Here is a 16231-nt window from a genome sequence, read left to right on the forward strand (position 1 = left end):
GAGCAATAAGTAACCAAACCGAACTGCTCCTTATTAAAAATCGAATTGAACCGATCAAATTTATCAATTTGATTCAATTAGTTCGATTTATCCAAATTATTCCTCACCATTAATGCTAATCAATATGCATGAACCTGTAAGGAATTGGTTAGGCGAAATCTGAAATTCCCGCATTACAAAAGAAAAAAAAAAAATGTCCTCTCCTTTTATCACTAAAAGTCTCTCCTTTTTTATGCACAAACATGCTGCCAGGATCCACTCATTTAAATATCATATTTGCTAGGAAAGATGGCAATAAACACTCCTGAGATTTATGTAATTATAAACTTCACCTTTCAAAAATAGCAACAAACTCTTTCACAATTAAACGAATAGATAAAATCATCATTTTGCTTTTCATTTTTCTCATATTTTCTCTAATTTTCTTTCTTCTAATTTAAAAAAATAGAAAAAAAAAAAAGAAAACTATTTAATAGCTGCATTTGAGTTTGATTCTGAAGAGATCTGAGAGGGAGCATCTTCTATATTTCAAGTAAGAAAGCATGTTTTTCACCCACCTATATATCTTAACTTGAGGATTTATGTTTAAGCGATGGACCATGACTTGGAGGAATACCCCTAACATATTTGTTGATTTCTAGTTGAAGACATTTGCATGCTTTTTGATGAGCCTAATACATTCAATGCGTATGTACTTTGGTAGCTTTACCTTGAGCTTGACTGTCTTCTTTGGATCTTTCTATGAAAGCATACTGTGACCAATTCTTTGACCAAGATTGGTGAAGAAAGGCAATACTCTTCGGACGTGTTGACTCCCTTTTGTTTATATATATCTTGTAAGGTTACAATTGCAAGCCATTCCTTGATCTCTAGCCAATCCCAATCTAATTCTTAATTGGGAATTTGACCTTAGTAGAATACTAACACACAATTGGCTCGAGGGCTTTGGGGGTTTGTTTGATATGGATAGTTTTGGGGGTTTGTTTGGTATCGGTAGCTTTGTTGATCATAATCTTTTTAACAATGGTATCATCGGATGAGGGTATCATGCCATCTAGATCTTGTTTTGAGAAAGTAATAGTTAGAGTTTGCATTCCAATTAAAATCTTGTGTTGCTACCATGACTTCTCTAGTCAGTAGTTTGAATTGTCGTTTTGCCCTCAATCTTTCTTTCATGGGAGGTCCTAAAATCACATGGATTGTCCTAACAACTTTGATCGAGGTAAAAGGATCTTTATGACTTGGTTGTTTCTCATTCTCGGTATTAATGGATATATTAGTAGTCTTCTTATTAACCTATTATAGTGCCATTAATGGATGAGAAATTTAATTTCATTTTTTAACTACACTTGTTAATATGACACTATTTTTGACAATATTTGTTGATGTTAGCTTTTCATCCTTCGCACCTTAATTATCCATCTTAACCACCAAATGTGCTCGTCTTTGCTTGTCTCATCTAGGATCTTAGAGGGAGGTTTGTTCGGCAATGTGAAAGACATCAACCACTTCTCGCGAAATTGAGGTGTTTCATGCTTCTATTGGTTGGGTTTATCTCTTAATTGATGGTTTTTGTGACATTTTTCTTCCTTTCTCAATCAACTGATGTGTCTCTTCTCCCACTGCGCTCGACTGCTTCTCTATATACATGTATCTTTGTGCCCCTAGTGTATATTCTTGTGATCAATGCCTTGGGCTCATTTTTATAGATGGAGATGTGTTAAAAGTTATCTCTAATTGATGGGATACCAAATTGATTATAAGATGAGTCATCATCTTTAAGTTTACACGATTAGCTAAATGTGTGGTCCATATTTGATTTAAGTTGCGTGGTTGTAATTGCTTGAAAACTAGTATAAATAAGTTTGTTTAGTTTACTAGTTTTATCAATTCAAGTGAGTGTGAGAACTCTTCAGTGAAGAGTTCTAAGTGAGAGGTAGAACTGTTCTAGTAAATGCTGTAATAGTTTGTTATATAAAAATTAATAGTAATTTGGTGATATAAAATATGTTCTACGCTTGTCACTCGGGTGGAATTTGTCCATTAGAAATATTCATTATTTACTATTAATTTTTGTAAATTTCTTCTTCATTGAATGATAAAATTAAGAGTTGTGTACTTCATTTTCCAACAAAATATTGAGCTTGGCTTCCTTGATAGCATCTATAAAGGCCACTATTGCTACTTGCTCATCGAGTTTGTCAATGCTGGTTACTTTCGCTTGAATTCAACAGATGAACTATCATAATGTTTCTTTGGCCTCAACTTCAATTGGACCAAATATGAACTTGTTTTCTACAACACCTAACTTCCTTGGAATCGGGCCACGAACTTAACAGCAAGCTAGCAAAATCTTTGAATACTTTGTTCTTCTAGATAGTCAAACCAATCCCGATGGAGCTCCATTTCACAAGGTTTGGGAGAAATCTCAACACAACATGGCATTTGCAGCAAATCTAAACTCTGCTAGATGGTGATATATTGTCAAACATGTTCCTTGGGCTCAATACTTGTCGACCTTTTTGTGGGTTGGGGGTTGGTTGGTTGGTTGCTTTCAGTTTGGCCCATTTGCTTTGTTTTTGTATTCAAAATTGTTATGTTTTTAGTTTAGTTTATCCGACAGTTTAAAGGACTTATTCCCTGGCCAAAGAAAAATCTAAAGTGTATTTGCTTTTTATGGTTCCAGGTTTTCTAGTCCTCTACTTTTAGCGCAAAAAAAAAAAAGAAAAAGGTTTCCAAATGCTTTCAACTTTTTAAAAAGAAAAAAGTACAAGATAAAAGGAATTTAAAAAACTAACCACAGACTATATATATATATATATATATATCCATAAGGAATGTACATGATGTTTTCGATTCTGATTCGAAATATAAAAATAGACCCTTAACTCGTAGAGTATATTTAAATTTTAATTTTTTTATAATAAAATATAAAAATAAATAAATATTTATACTATATCAAAAAATAAAATAATTTTTTTTAAATTATCAATTAAAAATTATTCTCCTTGCAATTTTGGAGACAATACAAAATAAAAGTAACTTACAAAACTAATCAAAGATTATATATATATATATATATCCATGAGTGATGTACCTAATGTTTTGGGATCTTGAGTCGAAATATAAAAATAATCCCTTGAATCGTAGAGTACATTTAAATTTTATTTTTTCATAATAAAGTATTAAAAAAATAAATAAATATTTATACTATATCAAAAAATAAAATCAAAAATTTCTAAATTATCAATTAAAAACTACTCTCCTTATAGTTTTGGAGACAAAAATATCAATCAAATTTACATAATCAAATTGTTCGAGCATTTCTTTTTTTAATAGACAATATAGTCAATTCATTTAATCTATCTTATGACATTGTTGAATGGAAATAAGTCTTGGTCAACTTCAACTTTACTACAACAAAAATGATTTGTTGAGCCATCTGTTTTAGGGCATTTTTTAGAAAGTGTCATCTAAAATACCATTTTAAGGCATAATCTATAAAAGTGCCCCAATATAATAACTTTAATGATGCACAATAATTAAGTGCCCTATAAAATACCATTTTAAGACACAATTTAAAGAAGTGCCCATCTTAAAGCACAATTTAAAAAAGTGCCCCAATAAAACAATTCTAATGAGGCACGACAATGAAATGCCCTAATAGACAAATATAAATGTCTTAATAGAAAAATCTAATAAAGCAGAATTTTTAAAATGCCCTACTAAAATAATTCTAACAAGACACTTTGATAAAGTGCCCTAATAGACAAATCTTAAGTATTCCAATAGAATAATTTTAATGAAACTTAGATATACTATATAATAAACATAGACACGTATATTAATAAGATGATGTGTAGATTAGGTGGTCACGCGTGTGCAAGAAGAAGGAAAGATTCAGGGTTTGAGCTGTGGGAGAAGTAAGTTAGAGTTAAGAGAAAGCTTTGTGGGGGATATGAAAAATAAATTTATAATGATTTTGAGGCATTTTTAAATGTTGCAATAAGCTTAAATTTATAGTTATTTTTTAGGCATTTGTAAGTGCCTCAATACGTTTTTAGGATACAATTACACGCGACATTATTATTAGTGCCCTAATAGTTAAAATACTCTAATAAACTATCTATTAAGACATATTTAAATGCCTCTTAATCTAAAATTTGTTGTAATGCTTGGAGAAACTTTTTTCAACAATGCAACTGTAATTGATATAGTCAGTAAAATTTTGTAAATTACACAAACATTTGAGAAACCTCTATTCATTATCTTCAAATAGTTCATCACATCTATTTTTTTTTTTTTTATTTCTCTAAGTAAAGAATAATTCAAGACTGTCAAATGTGAAAACAAATTATCTCTATTAATATCAAATATCGGAATGACCATTATGCGAATTTTTCAAAATTCTTCCAAAACCCCAATATTAAAGTATCATCATCAACGACGGACGGTCCGACAGAAGTACGGAGCGAGCGAGCAACGGTTGACGGAGCAAGGGAAAGTAAGAGAGGGAGAAGGGCAGGGGCGGAGCACCAGTGCAGGGTTTCTGGGTTTGCTGCATTTCAGCATTTGCAGAGGGGGGTGGGCGACTGGGCACTCGAGTGAGAGAGGGAGGGGCTTCCAAATTTTTGGACCCCAAAAAATCATAGATTTATGGGCCTTGAGACAACCTTCTCATGGGCCTCATTATAGGTCCGGCCTGTATCCATCTTGACCCTGTTTTTTTCCCAATCAATGGTTGGCTGCATCGGCGGCTGCAGCAATTGCCGAAAGTCGTGACGACATTACATACAGGTCCAAATTATATCGTTTTAGCAACTAAGCCTATATATATAGCTAACAAAGAAGCAATGGCATGGCAAACATGTACACAATTAAATTACCCCCCAATTATCTCTATGAAATAACTGCTTTGTCTTCTAGAATGCGACTTGATGACCTTGATGAGCAATAAGTATCGCTACGGAGTTTTTGTTCGACCTCCAGCCTTGAACTGCCTGAGCAAACTCTGTCATCCAACCAAGCGATGATGTCAGAAAACACAACGTCGATGTTCTCTGGCAGCTCACCATAGATGAGGGAATGCCACATCCCTGGATACAACTTGAAGGTTTTGTCTATGCTGGATGCCGATTCGTACAAAAGCTTGCTTACAGACAGGTCAGTCACTGTGTCATCTTCGCCATGCACAAGCAGAAATGGTAACGAAACCTGCCAATGATTCATGACTTCATAATTATATATTTTGCATAGTTTTCTTCTCTTAATTTGATCTGTAATAAACTTAAGATCTTTAAATAAGTTGATAGCTAATAATTCAACCTAATTCTAACACCAACCAACCGTAGGAAAGGATGTGATGATTTTTGCCATATTTAACTGCTAAATGTTAGTTGTTTCATGATCTTTGTAATATATAATATAGGCTAAATGTCAACAGGAAGGATGTGAATCATGTGATGCTACAACAACTACCATAGAAAACATTGTATTTGTAATATATATATATATATATATATATACCAGTAAGACATGACCAGAAAGCAACTGATTAATATCCACTGTTAATTAAATGTAAACAAATTAAATAAAATATATACGACCTAAAACATTGTTTAATAATTAATCAACCAACCTCTTGAAGTCTTTGCTCGAGGTCTAAACTGGCCCTCATTAGTTGATTCCCAGTTTGCAAGCGTGGTCGGCCTTTATAGCAATAAGGGTTCGACCTAATCTGCATGGGTTGTTGAGTAAAAAAGGAAAAAGAAGTAAACAAATCGTTAATTTATCATAAAATGTACATGCCATACCAATTATTTGTACTTAACAAACTTGGTGAAAAATAAATAATTAAAACTATAGAAAATGAATTACCTCAGTTCTAATTTCAGGGTCTCTAAAGGCAGTATCAATAATATCTTGAGTTGGGATGATCTTCCATGTTGGAATAACGCTGCATAACTTGGTCAAAAAATTAATCATCATTGGACTTGGCCTCATATCATCAGCTATCTGCCTTCAATCAAAACAAATAAGACATCCTCTCTCATCCACAAATTAATAAGATTATATTTGTTAGTGTGCCCCTAATTCTCCGCAATTGATCAGAGGCGAACATATAGAGAGAGAGAGAGAGAGGGAGAACACCTTACACATTGGGGCAACCAAAACAGCAGCATCCCAAAAAGTTGGCTCCTTTCTGTGCAAGAGAAGAGCCACTGCTCCTCCCATGGATTCTCCCAATAGAATTCTCAGCTTACTTCTGTTTTTCTTCCTTTCTACTCGAGCATTTTAAGCAATTAATAATTAATTAAGCATACGCACAAATACACTTTCTGTCTAATTAAATGAGATTAAATATTAATCAGAAGAACCAACAATTGAATAAGCTTTATTCAAAACTCAAAAACCACGTACGCCAAGCCCGTTTGTTTGCCAAGAAAATCCAGGGACTAACCACAAATCCTCGTGTAATGAGCAGTGCAGTCTGCAACAAGATCGTCAAAGAGGGGGATATAGCCTTGAAGGCCTGATGACTTTCCATGTCCTTCATAGTCCATTCCATAAACTGCAAATCCCGCCTTTGCCAGCCGAGTTCCAGTTCCTGTTAATTTCAATCACCCACTTCATATATAGCATCAACACGAACCAAATTCATCTCTTTTTCGATCTCTCTGTGCATCTCTCTCTCTCTTTCTCTCTCTCTCTCTATGTATATATATATATATGTGGATTGATCACCTTTCATTGAGATGCTGCACTCCATGGCGTAGCCATGGCAGAGAAAGATCATAGCCTTTGGTTCGCAAGTCGCAGGCAGCCATCTACACGTGAAAAGCTTCATTCCTCGAGAATTTAGTACAAATTCCTGTACAGTTTGACATTGGATCATTGGCCCGAGGAATTAAATTTTATTTAGACCCAGGGAAAAAAATAAAACGAGATCGAAACTGGTAGAAAGAAAGCAAGAATTAACCCTTCAATTAAAGTATTTACAATAATTTAACCAGGCTAACCTCTTCGTATTCGATACCTTCATGCGCCTGTCAAACATGAAAGAAAGAAAATATTAATTTGCCAAAAACGCTATATATATATATACACACACATAGAGAGAGAGAGAGAGAGAGAGAGAGAGAGAGAGAGACCATTAGAGAGAAGGTGGAGATGTTTGAAGCTGAAAATCTGCAAGATTTAAGAATCTGTGTGGGGAGAAGGAAAAGAGAAGAAGATAATATAGACGGAGGAGAGATTTGATCTGGTTATTATATATATATATATATAGAGAGAGAGAGAGAGAGAGAGAGAGATGCATGTGGAAGAATCAACTTGGCTGAGGGAACCCATTTTTTGATAATTGGCTTCTCAACTCCTCCTCTCAAACATGAACTAATGTCGTGTATGTATACATGATATGAAGCAAATTATAGATATATATATACCTCATGCATGAGCAAGTTGTTATGTCATTAATAATAATAATCTAGAAAAGTAACTCCAAAATTGAGCCAAATATTGGAAATTAAGAAATATACTATGGTATATAATATTACTGAATTATTATATAAATTAAGTCCTATTTCTTGGGATGAAGAGAGATTGAGACCCAACATATCTAATTATATATCCAATTCCAACCATATTTAGGAGTCTTCTATATATATATATATATATATCCATATGTAAGACAATAAAATGGGTATTCACCTAATTAATCAACGGCTGCTTTAATTAATCATATATATAAAAAATTATCTCCCTTGACCAATTAATCATATATAATTAATTGGTCAACTTAGTTTGTGTGATCTTTGGCTTTAATCAAATGCAAGCAAGCATGCATAATTAAGCATTTGTTAATTAATTTAATCGCACCGTATAATTCTTTAATGCAAAATACCTGGAACAGATCGATATGTTATCATCCCACGTCCAATATGAATTTTAATATTACAAAGTTGCTTCAAAAGGCCATCAAAGTGATAGATCAGTTGGCTTAAATATTAAATGTTTAAGTAAAGAGTTTGGCAAAAGGCACCCCCAGCCCCAACCCCACCCCCAAACCTTATAATGGACCTATCGTACATCTTTTAACTCTTAATTTTTGAACAATCACACGTCTCACTTGATAATTGAGAACGCATGAGTTACATGCGCTATGCAAACTCTTCTTATCCACAACGTTATCTGCAAATTTGTTGGTGAGCAATGTCGACAAGGCTAGAAAGGGAGGCCAGAGATGGGTCGTTGACGAGGGATGTGAGAGATGGGTTGGCGATGATAGAGGCCAAAGGTGGGTCGACAGTGATGGAGGCATGCGATTGGTCTTGAGATGCGAATCTTAATGTATCACAATCACAATGGAGGTCGGTTGACGTCTTTGGTCTCTTGATCATCTTTCTCGTGCTTTTTCGCGTGAGAATGGTCGATCGATAGTGGCGTGATAAAGGTCAGTTGTCGGTCCAGTGGGTCTCTTGGTTGTCTTTCTTGTGTTTCTTCATGCGAGGAAGGTCAATCTGTAACGCCTCGTTTTTCGAGCGCGTTATAACTCATGACAATTTTGGGATATATTTTTTTTTTATACTAATAAAACTAAGACTTAAGCCATATCATTGCTCTTATCTATTCCAAAATTTTCATTCATATATCCACAAGGAGAATCATCATAAACATTAAATGCGGAAGCTAGAATCGAACATAACATCATAACATTAATCATAAATTAGTTCTTACATCACGGGAACATAAATTTCTCAACATGACTTAATACATAACATAAATTCTCAACTAACATTAACCCTAAATAGGGTTCTACATCATCATTTCTCAAAATGTTCAGAATTCAAAGTAGCAGAACTTAAATACATGAGCAACATAACATATGTTCAACTGATCATACAACTCATCATGCACTTTGTTAAGTGTCATTACATGTCTCATTCATCCTTGTTTCTGCTACTATCTTTATCTGGAACGTTTGAATATTCCAGGGGCAAAGCTCAGGTTAAATGATGAATCATCTAAGTAAAGATACAAAACATTTAATGCTCATGTATGTATGCAATGCACATAACATCATAACTCTCATGTTTGGGTCGACTGCACCTTATCCGCCATTTTTTCAATCTCCCTGCCAGACCAAGGTGTATGGGTGCACCATTGGCAAAATAACGGAGCCAGTACCTAATCTCAAACCCATGCAACGTATGACCGTGAATCTCATCATGCTCATATGCATATTTCATAAATCAAACATGTAAATGCAATCTACATGACATACTCACATCAAGGCATGACAACATGATAAAATCATTTACGTAAAATCAGGTTTTGGATCGAACAACTTACAAGCCAAGCATTTCCATAAAACTAAATCCAGTTAGGAAGTACCACTTACCTTGTAAAAAGACAATTTTGCCCCTAACATAATCTTGCCTCAAAATTCGCGTCGGACTTTCAATCATACTCAATTATGAACCTTGGGGTACCCTGAGCATCATAATTATTTAAGAAAATCAGATTTTTAATTTTCTCTAATTTTCCTAATTTCTCTCATTTCCTCATATTATTTTCTCAAGATTATGAAATAAATACTTTCTCATAAAATTTCTCTTCTCAATAATTCTTGAAGCAATATTCCTAAACCCCATAAATTTCCTCATAATTTTCAGAATCAATGTTCTATTTATTTCTCATTTTCTCTTTAATTTTCAAGCATATATTGTCTTAAAAAATTCATAATAAATACTAATCATACATTTTTATTCAAATTTCATCATCAAAAATTCTAAAATATCATTCTCATATTTCTGAAATTTTTGAAGATAACTCACCTTTTCGCGGAACGATTCGGTATTCTTCAATATTGCGATGAAATCTCGATTTGCGTATCCAACAACGCCTTTTGTCACAATTTTTCACACAAACTACTAAACTCAGCCCATAGGATTTTTCTAAGAATTTTTTGATATTTTTTTCTCTCTATTTTATTATTATTTTTTTTCAATCTCTCTCTCACTCTCAAATCTTTCTTTCTTATAACCTTTCTCCTTATAATCTAAAGTCTCAAACCTTTCAAGTTTCCTCTATTTATAGAAGGTTGAGTTAAGCTTAGCGTAATTGTAGTGACCCACTATCTTTAATTATTTTGTTACATTTCTTAATTATTTTTCACTAAATCTCACTAAAAATCTTTAATTATTTATTCACACCTTACTTTGTCTCTCATATTTCTCAATTATTTCTTCCATTATCTTTGATTATTTGTCTATACCTTACTTTGTTTCCCACATTTCTCAATTATTTCACTAATCATCTTTAATTATTTTGTCATATTTCTTAATTATTTTCTACTAAATCTTACTCATAATCTTTAATTATTTGTCCACACCCTACTTTATCTCCAACATTTCTCAATTATTTTACTCATTATCTTTGATTATTTGTCAACACCTTAATTTGTCTCTAACATTTCTCAATTATTTCACCCATCATCTTTAATTATTTTGTCATATTTCTTAATTATTTTTCACTAAATCTCACTCATAATCTTTAATTATTTGTCCACACCCTACTTTGTCTCCAACATTTCTCAATTATTTCACCTACTATCTTTAATTATTTTGTCACCTTAATTATTTTTCACTAAATCTTCTTCTAAATAGATTATTCTTTTATTTAATTCATTAATTTTAAATCTACTTTCTTAGCCTACTAATTAGCCCATTTACTCAGCCTTTTATTTTTTCAACTTAGCTCATTAACTTTAAACCCATTTACTTAGTTTTTATTTTTCCAATTTAGCCCACTAACTCTAAACCCATTTACTTAGTCTTTATTTTTTCAACTTAGCCCAATAACTCTAAACCCATTAATTTTTTTTTTTTTCAATTATAATCTCTAATTGATGTTAAAAATATTTTAAATACAAAATTAATTATTATTATTTTCAAAATATTAGAATATTACACAATCGATCTGTGCAAGAGAGGCTAGATTAGTTTGGTGGATCTCCTAGTCGTCTTTCTCGTGTTTCTTCACATGAAGGATGTTAGTCAATTGACACAATAGAGATCAGTGGTAGGCCCTTCATCTTCCTCGTCTTCATGATTAGTGAGTCGCTATTAGCAATATAATTGACCCACGTGCAATGCTAGCAAAAAAAAATAGGTGCATGATTGGTACAAATTAGTAAGGTGACTTGTGTGATTATTTCAAAATTAAGAGATGAGGTACATAATAATAACAAAGTCAGAGAGCGTATTACATTTTAAAATTACAATGAAAGGAAGTCAAATTAGATTTTAAAATACACATTATTAAGGGCTGCTGCGGTCAGTCATCTTCACCGGGGTCCGGCCGGCAGGTTTGACCACCAGAGAACCAAGCCGCAGCAGTACCGGCGGGAGCGTGCGCCATTATCTTTATTTTCTATTTATTTTTTTTCTAATTTTACTATAATTTTTTAATTAGTAATCTTTTTTATATTTTTTAATTTATAATGTGAATTAAAAATATTATTTTTATTTTTAAAATTATTTAAAAATAAATATTATGACCTTTTTAAATTTCTAGTTATAAAATTAAAATATTTGTGATTTGAATTATTTATTAATAGACTCTTTGGTTTAAAAGTATTTTTAGAGATTTTTATTATTTACGGCTTCTAACTCATATTTTTTATTTAAAAATATTTAAAAATTCTTGTTATTGATTTATGTTTGTGATTTAATTTTTTTTTCTTAAACACTTCATTTAAATATATTTTTAAACTAATTATTATCCAAAAAAATTACGTAGCAAATTGAGTTTTCTAAAGATTTAAAGTTTTTTCAATTAATTTTTTATTTTAATATGTTTGATTATGTGTGTTTTGCTAATGGAGATGGATACTTAGATAAAATCTCAATTGGTCACAAATATATTAAATTTTATAGAGATTTGGATTTAAAAATCTAATGTAATTTCTTTTCAACGTAAAATTTGAAAGATAAACTATAGAATGATAAGAATAACCATATATCTTTTGTATAAAAGTTAAAACCTCGATTAGAATTCCCTTATAATCAAGAATAATTTCTAAGATTGTGTTTGTTAACTAAGATATATATCAGAAAAATTAAGATATGAAAAATATTTTAGACTTTTATTATTTTTAATGTGTTTGTTAAATTTATTTGACGACTCTTAAAAAAGAAATCACGCTACTTTTTATTTAATTTTTTTCATATATACTTATCTCTCTTTCTCTTTAAATAAATATATCTTGAATCTTATAAATAAAAAAAAATTACGCATATATCTTATAGTGTATTCTTAAAATTTTAACAAATAGTTTGATAAAAAATTTAAAATGATTTTTAGTTTTATCTTAATCATTCTATATATTGGTTCGAAAAGCATTCTAATCTTATTTTGATATAATTTTATCTTACTCATTTTAAGAAATGCTACATTAATTACGTAAAAATCCTATAAAACAAAGTGGAATTTGCTCAAACACTAGTAAATTAAATACAACAAAATATGATTGACTTACAATTATTTAATAAACCAATATTAAGACAAAGACAATAAAAATATAACACAAATTGAGAGCAAATACTTGACCACTTTCAGCTTTGAACACACCAATTGAGAGCAAATGAGATGAAGAATGCTATTTTGCCACGAAGCTTATTGATTGATTGACAAAAACATGCTAAAATGACAAAAATACTCTTCATCCATTTACAATATTGCTTCATCTTCCCTTTCCATGATTGCCTCCTCTTTCCTTTCTTTCTTTTTCCTTTGTTTCTTCTTCCTATGGTTACATCCAATAATCACCTTCGCCTCGCCTTACGTTACCTCACCTTTCGCGCTTCAACTGTCGTTGCATCCACCACTATGGAAAAGGAAGATGCAGCGACGGTCGACACATAAGAGGTGTGGTAGCAAGGCGAATGCGGCTAGATGAAGGCGATGACAGACAATTGTTGGAGGCGACCATGGGAAGGGAATAGAGAGAAAAGAAGAGGCAGCTATGGAAAAGGGAAGAGAAAGTAAATTTGTAATTGGATGAAGGATATTTTTGTTATTTTGACATATTTCTATCAACGAATCAATAAGCCTCATGGCAAAATTACAATGCTGATCTTCAATACTAGTAGATGAACAACTTTTAAACTCTCTTCTCTGGCTTCTAATAATTGGGGGTATTATTTTTCAATTTTAAATTCTTCTTAAGTCATTATCAATACGTGGGAGAGAGTACTTTTAACTTTGTAGTGTATTAATATTCAAAAATATATAATTAGTAGGGTTAAGAGTTAAAGCTTTAAAAGATTTATTAATTTCTCATATTGTAAGAGGAAAATCTCAAATTTTCGAGACTATCAATGACACTCCACTCTATTGGTTAGAATGATTTATTAGAAGAATTAAGTATTCTCGTGAAGTAAAAAGAGATTTTGAATCAATATGAATAGGAGTTTAAATTACAGACCGTTAACGAATATCAATAAAAAAAAAAATTAATGGTGTAGACTGTGGAAAATAATTTTTGTGAAAAATACTAGTATTTTAGACTAAAATTCAAGTGAGAATTGTTTTTTTTTTTTTTTTTGCAGTGCAATAAGTCATGAGATAAATATTAAATAGAATGTGTCGTTTGGCTATTATGATATTTTAAAGAACAATCAAGGTCAAAAGAATTTTTGTATTTGTTAGATGACTTTAATCAACTAGACTCAATGGTCCGCTAAATAGGTTTTTGAGAGGTGACTTGATACGATGGAAAAGTGTGGTCGACCAAATTAGTGACTTCGATTAATAAAATTTATACAATAAAGCAATTTGATTATCACTAAACAATTTTGGTTGAGCAAAGATTTTCCTTTAGTTGACTAAACGATTAAGAAGAAATTTATCTCAATTACTAGAAGACTTTAGTTAACTATATATGTTGATTTAGTTGAATAAATTGATAAAGGGACAAAACTTGAAAACTTACTACTTAATTTTGGTCGACCAAATTGACTTCTTTTGCAAAAATAAAGAGTTCACGAGCTTGTTTTGGTCGATTGGATCATCAAAATGAATCCATTGGGCTAGGGCTCGTTTGTAGGCCCTAGAGGCCAGTTAGCCCAGCCCAGCCCATTAGTCCACGGCCCACCACCACCACCACCATATTTAAACCCATTTCTAGGGTTTCAACGGATCCCACCCACGCCTCACAGTCATAAAGGGCGAGCAAAGCCGAAGATCGGCATTTTGGCACCAGTTTTTCGCAGCCGCTGCCATGGGTAAGTCAACAAAACCCTAGAAATCTCTCAGAATTATGAATTTTTTACATTGGATTTGCTGGATAATGTGTGTGCGTGTGCGTGTGTGTATGCCATTCATGTTTGCGTTGGTGTGGGTGAATTGTAGCGAGGATTAAGGTGCATGAGCTGAGACAGAAGACGAAGGCGGAGTTGTTGAACCAGTTGAAGGATCTGAAAGCTGAGCTCTCTCTCCTTCGTGTCGCCAAGGTCACCGGCGGTGCCCCTAACAAGCTCTCCAAGATGTACTCTCTCTCTCTCTCTCTCAGAGCGTCACTTTTTTGCCTCGCTATTATGATATCTGTTCTCTATAAATTCTTACTATGAGCTCCTATTTCGCTATAATTTGCTATTCAAAAGTTCCATTGCTCATTCCACGTCTCGTCCTAGGGTCTGTTAGGGAAAGCAAAATGAGATTGATTCTATTTATTCAACTTTTCTGTCTGTTTTTAGGAGAAAAAAAGAAGGATTTGTTGAACGAATGTTTATTTGTTTTCTTCGCAGTTCTGATCCAACCAAAAAGTACAAAAAAATTTGGCTCCAATCTTTGGTTTCCACAACAACATATTATCTTTAGTTTTCTTAGATAATAACTAAAGGAACACAGCAAAAAGATGAAGAACGAATGTTGCAGGAAAAACACTAACTGAAGTTTCATTAGCAGCATATTTATATGGGATACAATGAAAAAAAAATATTCGTCAAGAACTTTCTCCTGCAGTGCCACTTCATTTATATGCTTCCAGTTGTGTTGACAGCCGTCTACTTTTTATAATGGCATCCTTTTATGGCAATACATGAAGCATAGCATTATGCAATAGACACATGCTGGCGAGCCATTTACCCTTGGACTAAATCTAAGATTAAAAGCTCCATAGTTGTTCAGTATACTTTTAGTCTACATTGAGATCCTAATACCATAGTGTTCTTAATAAATGATAATAGATAAACTGGTGTTTTATGTGTATTTAGTATGTAATTTGGTGATTCTATGGATGCAGAAAAGTGGTGAGGTTGTCAATTGCCCAGGTACTGACTGTGATCTCACAGAAGCAGAAGGCTGCTCTGAGGGAAGCCTACAAGAACAAGAAATATTTGCCCCTTGACCTTCGCCCCAAGAAAACCAGGGCAATCCGTAGGCGTCTCACCAAGCATCAGGTACTTTTTCTACTTTAACCCCGTTTTGTTTTATTTGTCTCTTATAAATGCCATGTCATGCATGCTTTTACAGTTTTTGAGAGTTAATGTTAATTAGAAGCGAATTATCATGGTTTGTTATTTTATTAGCATGGCAGGGTTGTTCATAAATTCCAGAATGAGTCTTGATGTTTCCTATTCTATAATAGGATAAAAGAAACATGAAGCTTTTGGAACAGTATTGTAACAATTGGTTCTATGCTCATGAGATCAATAATGCGCTGCTTTTGCCCTCCCCCAATTGCAGGATTGTTTGACTAAATGTTCATTTTTTATTTTTTATTTTGATTCAGTTGACATTGAAGACCGAAAGGGAGAAGAAGAGGGAGATGTACTTCCCCATGAGGAAATATGCTATCAAGGTGTAGGTAGAGTGGGCAGTGCAGTAGATTTTGACCATGGGGGCATCCGTGAATCATGGTTTAGTTTTTTCGTTTAATTTTTTTTTTACCTTATTGTTATAATTTTGGTGAACTGAGGGTTTATTTTTCATCTGATGCAAACGGTGCTGGTGAACTTTGCTTTGTTAATGCCCTTATAATTTAAGTTCTGTTTCTAGATTAATGGTGGATATTCTACTTGTTTCGTGGGCATGTTTTTATAACAAATGTTGTTTACTTACGATTTTAATTTCAGTCTTTCCATTTCTTACTGCATTGCACGGTTTGCCGTCTCTTCTCTTGGAAGATCTTGTATAAAGCCATGGCCTCCTTTCCATTTCTTATCGT

General features: G+C 32.7%; 2 protein-coding genes across 6 annotated transcripts; one reads left to right on the forward strand and one right to left on the reverse strand.

The window, feature by feature from the left end:
- Positions 1-4366: 4366 nt before the first annotated feature.
- Positions 4367-7120, reverse strand: LOC127797640 (caffeoylshikimate esterase-like). Of its 5 annotated transcripts, XM_052330719.1 has the most exons (7): positions 7020-7120; positions 6745-6871; positions 6461-6607; positions 6151-6281; positions 5878-6015; positions 5639-5737; positions 4370-5214 (listed from the first exon to the last, which is right to left on the reverse strand). In XM_052330719.1, the coding sequence occupies exons 2-7, from the start codon at positions 6845-6847 to the stop codon at positions 4900-4902; spliced, it is 933 nt and encodes a 310-aa protein (XP_052186679.1). In that variant the 5' UTR covers positions 6848-6871; positions 7020-7120; the 3' UTR covers positions 4370-4899. The 5 variants fall into 5 exon arrangements, with proteins under 5 accessions (XP_052186680.1, XP_052186681.1, XP_052186679.1 ...); XM_052330720.1 differs by lacking the exon at positions 7020-7120 and having other exon boundaries at positions 4367-5214; positions 5878-5964; positions 6745-6963; XM_052330718.1 differs by lacking the exon at positions 7020-7120 and having other exon boundaries at positions 6745-6956.
- Positions 7121-14198: 7078 nt separating this feature from the next.
- On the forward strand, positions 14199-16133 carry LOC127796388 (60S ribosomal protein L35). Its single transcript, XM_052328492.1, has 4 exons — positions 14199-14288; positions 14416-14551; positions 15308-15464; positions 15797-16133. The coding sequence occupies exons 1-4, from the start codon at positions 14285-14287 to the stop codon at positions 15869-15871; spliced, it is 372 nt and encodes a 123-aa protein (XP_052184452.1). The 5' UTR covers positions 14199-14284; the 3' UTR covers positions 15872-16133.
- The last annotated feature ends 98 nt before the right edge of the window (positions 16134-16231 follow it).

The sequence above is a fragment of the Diospyros lotus genome, chromosome 3 (genome assembly GCF_014633365.1).
Source record: "Diospyros lotus cultivar Yz01 chromosome 3, ASM1463336v1, whole genome shotgun sequence".
NCBI classification, from domain to species: Eukaryota; Viridiplantae; Streptophyta; class Magnoliopsida; order Ericales; family Ebenaceae; genus Diospyros; species Diospyros lotus.

What these genes read in the sequence shown, in the direction of transcription:
- LOC127797640 (XM_052330718.1), bottom strand. Translation starts at nt 6,895, where the DNA reads ATGATCCAATGTCAAACTGTACAGGAATTTGTACTAAATTCTCGAGGA. An exon ending in TCATTACACGAGGATTTGTG is followed by an intron (nt 6,282 to 6,460) that starts GTTAGTCCCTGG and finishes ATGCTCGAGTAG; the next exon opens with AAAGGAAGAAAAACAGAAGT. An exon ending in TGGTTGCCCCAATGTGTAAG is followed by an intron (nt 6,016 to 6,150) that starts GTGTTCTCCCTC and finishes GATTGAAGGCAG; the next exon opens with ATAGCTGATGATATGAGGCC.
- LOC127796388 (XM_052328492.1), top strand. An exon ending in CCTAACAAGCTCTCCAAGAT is followed by an intron (nt 14,552 to 15,307) that starts GTACTCTCTCTC and finishes CTATGGATGCAG; the next exon opens with AAAAGTGGTGAGGTTGTCAA. An exon ending in GGCGTCTCACCAAGCATCAG is followed by an intron (nt 15,465 to 15,796) that starts GTACTTTTTCTA and finishes ATTTTGATTCAG; the next exon opens with TTGACATTGAAGACCGAAAG.